The following is a 5,896-nucleotide window of genomic DNA, read 5'->3' as shown; positions in this document are numbered from 1 at the left end:
GGCTTTTTGGGGCCTTGACTGGACATCCTGGGCCTGGCCCTCTGGTGGTGTCTGTCTCATGGGCCTGAGGGTGCAGGGCCCCTTCCCTCCGCTGGCTTCGAGCCAGGGCCAGAGTCTGCGGGCGGCAGGAGAGGGCCCGTGGTCAGGTCGGCGTCTGCCAGCTGAGCTCTCTTCCCCCGTCCCCCCGGGGGGGACTCCACGTCCTTCTGGACAGCAGAGCTGGTTGGTGCCTGAGAGCGAAGGCAGTCCCCAACCAGAGACCAGCCCGGGGAGGGGATTGGCTGGAGCAAGGTGACCACAGCCAGGGGGACCCCAGGGCCTCTGGCCCACAGCCAGGGAGCTGGAGCTGCCGTCTGGTGGCCTGGCCCGTCTTACCCAGCTCGCAGCGGGCTCCCTCCCGCCCCGGGCTGCAGGCGCACAGGTACCCAGCGACGCGGTCCTGGCAGGAGCCCCCGTGCAGGCACGGCTGCGACAGGCACTCGTCAATTTCTGCTTGCGAGGGTCGCCAAGCGCACGGCAGCCAGGAGAGACCGAAGAATAAAGCAACGTTCTGTTGTTAGAGGCGGTGGCTCGACGCCAAATCAAGACAGACAAGAGCTGTGTTCTGAGGAGGGGGCAGAATTCTGTGACACCCCCTTGGTGCTCGGAGAGGCCGGGACCCAGGGCGGCCGGCGGCTTTGGACAGGAGGGCACGGACTGGGGACCTGGTGCTGGGCCTATGAACAAGGACCTCGAGGGCTCTCAGAAGACACGGGCCCAGTCCCAGGAGACCTCCGGCGGACGGGCCCGGTCAGTAACCATCATGGATGAAGCCCATGTGACGGGGTGAACCCTTCCCCTTACTACACTCACAGGTGTTTCTCAAACTGGGCGTTGTGGTCCTGAACTCAAAACGTCCAATTTAGAAAAGTTGAACTAGAATGCTTACCGCGTAAGTAAGTAAATAGATGGTGATGGCACAGTGACCCGTGGGGCCAGGGGCCAGCACCCAGCCTGAGAGCTCATCTGGTTACGTGCGTGCCCCATCCCGCGTGACGCGAATTTCTGTGGCTTCCTCTCTGCCTCTTTCGACTAGTTTTCGAATTGCTATGAATTGCCTAAACACCACCGTGTGTGGTTTTGCTGTGCTGTTTGTGGACCCCTCGACAGCGCGGTGTGCGTGCTCTCCCTCACTCGCGCCCCGTGGGGTGCCGGGCCGCGCCTCCCCGCCCTTGCTCCATGTGCATTTGGGTTGGTTCTAGACTCTTGGCTGTTGCAAGAAAAGAGATGCTTCTGTGTATGGTCTTTCACATCTTCTGATCTGGCGGTGCAGCTTCCCTTACATGGACACCCGGCAGCGGAATTGCTCGGACACAGCTTACGTGACCGGTCCCCTCAGCGGGCACGTCGCCAAACCATCTTCAAGGTGCTTAAACGAGCGCACGCCTCCTCCAGCAGTTTATAAGCGATCCTGCTGACCCCGACTCCCAGCCCGTGTGGCCCGCAGACCCCGAAGCCTTGCTGGCTGCGGGGTTCCTTTGTGCATTAGTCGGCATTTGGGTGGTCGCGAACATTCTTTTTACGTGTGTTGGCTTTGTGTGTCTCCTTTTCCATGAAATGCCCGTTCATGTGTTTTGCCGATTTTCTGAATGGGTCGATTATTCTCTTCTCGTTGATTCATAGAATTCTTCATATAGTCTTGAAACCAGTTTAGTTAATTTGCCCACTTTTTCTTTTATTATTAGTGTTTTTTTTTTTGATGGCTTAAGGACTGTTTCCTTACCCCAAGGCCTATATTTCCCACCCAAAAATATGTAATTAAAAAAATCTTTGAATCCTGAATCCATCTGAAATTAGTTGTGTATGTTGAGAAGTCGAGAACCAGTGCAACATTTTCCCAAATGCACGACCATTTTGTTCGAGCTGTCTTCAAGATTTTCTCATGCTTTTTTTACAGTTTGAGCATTTACATTAATGTCTATATTGAATTTCACACGTGGAAAAATGTATCATGTTTTTGATATTGTACATGATATTGTTTCATTTCATTTTTCAAGTTCACTGCTAGACTATGAAATTATAATCGATTGTGTGTATTGACCGTGTATCCCGTGGCCTAGTTGAATTCGCGTATCAGTTCTATAGCTTCTTTGGTGGACCTTCCTTAGGATTTTGTGTGCACGATCGTGTCCTTGTTACTTCTTCCTTTCCAACGGCTGTGCCGATTGTTCCCGCTCCTTGTCCGGCACCGCCTAGGACAGTCCCGGGGGCGGCTGCTGAAATCGCTGCCTTTGCCTGGTTCTGACCGTCTCAGGAAGGCTTCGCCATTAAGCCTTTTGCTGGCTGTTGGTTTCCATGGGCGCCCTGTGTCAGGCTGAAGAAATCCCCTTCTACTCTTAGTTTAGTGAGAGTTTTTAGTAACAGTTGAATTTCATCAGGTGATTTTTCTGCATCTAGCAAGAGGATCATATGATTTTCTTCTTTATCTCTCTGCTAATATGGTGAATTCCATTTACTGATTTTCAGATGTTGAACCAGCCTGCGTTCTTGAGATAAACCCCACTTGGTCACGACACGTTACCCTTTTCGTGTAGCATTGGGGTCGACTTAGTGCTCTCTCGTTAGGATTTTGTGTCTATGTTCATGAGGCTGTAATTTCACTTTTGCAATGTCTGGATTTGGTCTCATGGCGATGCTGGTCTTACAAAACGAGTTGAGACATGTCCCTTCCTCCTGCATTTCCTAAAGGAGCCGTGCACGGTGTTATTTTCTTTAATGCTTGCTAGAACGCACCAGTGTTCCACAAATCCGGCTCTTCCATTTTCTTTGCAGGAAGGTTTCTATTACACATTAAAATTTAATAGCTGTGGGAATATTCACATTCTCTGTTCATTCTTCTGCCAGTTCTGCACTCATCCATTTCCTGTAGGTTGTCAGCCGCATCGGCCTAAGGTCACAGGCCCTTGTTGTCCTTTAAACGCTGGTGGATCCTTTGCGACGTCTCCTCTTTCATTCTGATGTTGCCCAATTTTCTTTTTTTCTTGATCTCTCTAGCTAGAGGTTTATCTATTTTACTGAACTTTTCAAGGAACCGGCTTTTCGTTTCATTGGTTTTCTCTATATATGTCTTTTTCATAATTACATTTTTAATTGATGTGTAAAAATGAAATTAATTTCGTTATAGTAACCCATATCCACTGACTGTGTCATGCTTCCTATCATTTCCAGGAGTTTGCCTGTAGGTTAAAGGCAAACATCAGCTGCAAATACTGACATTTTTACTTCCTCCTTTAGCATTTTCATGATATCAACTTCCTTCTCTTACTTTATTGCGTTGGCTAGTACTGCCAATATAAGATCGGTTAGACTTTGATTATGCACAATTTTAAGGGGAACGTTTCTCTACTTAGGATACTGTTTAGTCTAGGTTTGAGAAGAGGCAAAGTCAGACTGCCTCAGAAGCTACTTTCCTTCCCGAGTCGAGTCAGCAGAGCAGATTCAACTCCTGTATTCCGAGGATCAGAAAACTCTGTCCCACAGCCTTCTTGATGTTCCTGTACTCCTTTCACTATAAATATGTGGGTTCTTTTCCTGCTTCTCATCGTGTGGCCCGTCTAGCTACATCCGTGCTAAGCACGCCTCTCTGTGGGTCACGAGCGCTTGGAGAATTCTTTTACGTTCTCCCTCCAATAGATCCTGTATTATTTTACACCACATGGTACTAGAGGGGGGTGTGTGTGTGTGTGTGTGTGTGATGTTTCTGTCTGGATAAGCAAGTACTTTTTATTCTTTGTTTGGTCAGAATTTATTTCATGAATGGGTATGAATTTGTCAAATGCTCATTATGCATCTATTGAGATTCTTATATGGTTTTTCTTCTTCAATTGGTCAACGTAGCAAAATTTTCTAGTATCAAACTATTCGTGCCGCAGCCAACTTGATAATGGTGTATATAGTCTTGGTAGGCTACTGAATTTCTGCATCTCCGTTCATGTGTTTAATGGACCCAAAAGTTTACTTTCCCCAACCGTCCGTATCTGGTGTTGGCTCCAGGTTACACTGGCCTCGTAGAATGGGTTGGCACACGATCTTTATTTTCTACTCTCTGGAAGAGCCTGCGAGATGCTGAAAAGATCGATCTATCTGTTTCTTGGCAGCATGGTAGAATGTACCTGTCGCATTGTTTGGTGTTTCTTTGTGGGAAATGCTTTAACTACTGCTTCAGTTTCTTTAAATAGTTATAGAATTATGTAGACTCTGTATTTCTCGGAGTCGTTTCTGGTAAGTTACATTTTCTATGAATATTATGTCCATTTCTTTTAAGGTTTCAAATTTATTTATATAGACTAGTTAGCAATATTCCCTTATCATCTTTTTAATCCCTACTCTCTGTCACCTTTTTCATTTATAAAGATTTTTATTCGTGCTCTTTGTTTTTCCTTTTTAATCTTGAGAGAGATTTGTCCATTTCAGTAAGTGTTCAAGGAACTAATTTTATTGTTTATCTCTCCTTTTGTAACTTTGATTTGTTTCATTAATTATGGCTCGTATTTGTGGTACCTCTTTCTTTCCATTTTCTTTAGTACCATTTTTTTGTTTTTCTAATTTCTGGAGTCAGACATTTAATTCATTAATCTTGAACTTTTTTTACGTGTATTTACTGCTATAAATGTCCCACGAAGCACAGTATTTGCTGCATCACATGAGTTTCAATGTAGAAAGTGACCATTGTTATTCATTTAAAAATACTTTCACTCTCTCTATGACTTCTGCTATGGCTCATGAGGTATTTCAAAGTATCTTTAAAAATATCTAAACATAGAGTTGATCATTTATCTCCATTTTCTTAATAACTTATTTTTTGTGTGTATTCAGAGAATGAATTAGTTCAAATTATTGATTATATTGTTCAAATCTATCTTTTTGCTGATTTTTTTGGCTCCTAAACCTGAATTAATCGAGAGAGATGATGCAGAATTTCCTGGTATTCTGGCAAATCTGTCCTTTTTTTCTGCAGTCCATTAATTTTTGCTTTATATATACATCGAGACTATTATATCTGATGTTTGAATGTTATAATGGTGGTGACTTCTTGGTGAATTGAAACAATCATCGTTGAGAGAGACTCTCCTCACTCTACAGTCTATTCTGTCCGAATTTTGATTTGCATTTGCCCGATTTTGCCCCCATACTTTTACTTTGCCTTTGTATGCTCTTTTGCTTTAGGGGTGCCTCTTCCGAGTGTACAGCTTGTACTGTAATAAATCTGACAATCTGTCTTTTACCTGAAGAGTTTAAGTCATTCACATTTGTCTGTATTTTTTCTATCATAATTCTTTTTAATCTTAACCTTTGCCATTTTTTTCACTTTTTTCTTTTAGATAATGACAAATCTTTCTACAGTATTTCATAATTCTCCCTTTTCTTATTGCTTACAAAATGTTCTGGGTTTATCTTATTATTTGAGTAGTTCCTCTAAAAAATGACCTTTTTTAGGGGTCGGGGGTAAGCCTCTGAGGCTGTATTTGCATGAGAATGTTTTTTAATGTCTCATATTTGAATAACAATTTGGATAAAAAGTTTAGGTCTTAAGTTTGTATATTTCAATATTTCTGCTTGTTATTTGCTGAGCTTGTATTTGTGGGTTGATGTATTTCTCCTTTTTTAGAAAATGCTCAGTCGTTATCTCTTCAAATTTTTCTTTAGCTCATTCTGTCCTTTCTTTCTGGAACTCCAATTAGGTGTTTGATATTGTCCCACATATTACTGATATTCTGGTGCTTTAAAAAATTATGTATTAATAATTTAAAATTCATTTTTTCCTCTCTGATCTTTAGATTTGATAACTTTGGTGACCTGTCCTTGGATTCTATAATTTTTTCTTCTGTTCTATCCGTTCTGTTGGTAAGCTATCCAA

General features: G+C 43.4%; 1 protein-coding gene across 1 annotated transcript in view; it reads right to left on the bottom strand.

Moving 5' to 3' along the window:
• Nucleotides 1–5,896, bottom strand: part of SNED1 (sushi, nidogen and EGF like domains 1) — a gene marked incomplete at its 5' end in the record, with an annotated part of 56,460 nt that overhangs the window by 25,555 nt on the left and 25,009 nt on the right. Inside the window, 1 exon segment of the mRNA XM_023521082.1 lies at nucleotides 196–489. Coding sequence (XP_023376850.1) covers nucleotides 196–489 — 294 coding nt within the window.

This window comes from Pteropus vampyrus, unplaced genomic scaffold (genome assembly GCF_000151845.1).
Source record: "Pteropus vampyrus isolate Shadow unplaced genomic scaffold, Pvam_2.0 Scaffold291, whole genome shotgun sequence".
Classification (NCBI taxonomy): Eukaryota; Metazoa; Chordata; class Mammalia; order Chiroptera; family Pteropodidae; genus Pteropus; species Pteropus vampyrus.
The sequence above is the reverse complement of the archived record's forward strand: the minus strand, read 5'-3'. Positions and strand labels throughout refer to the sequence as shown.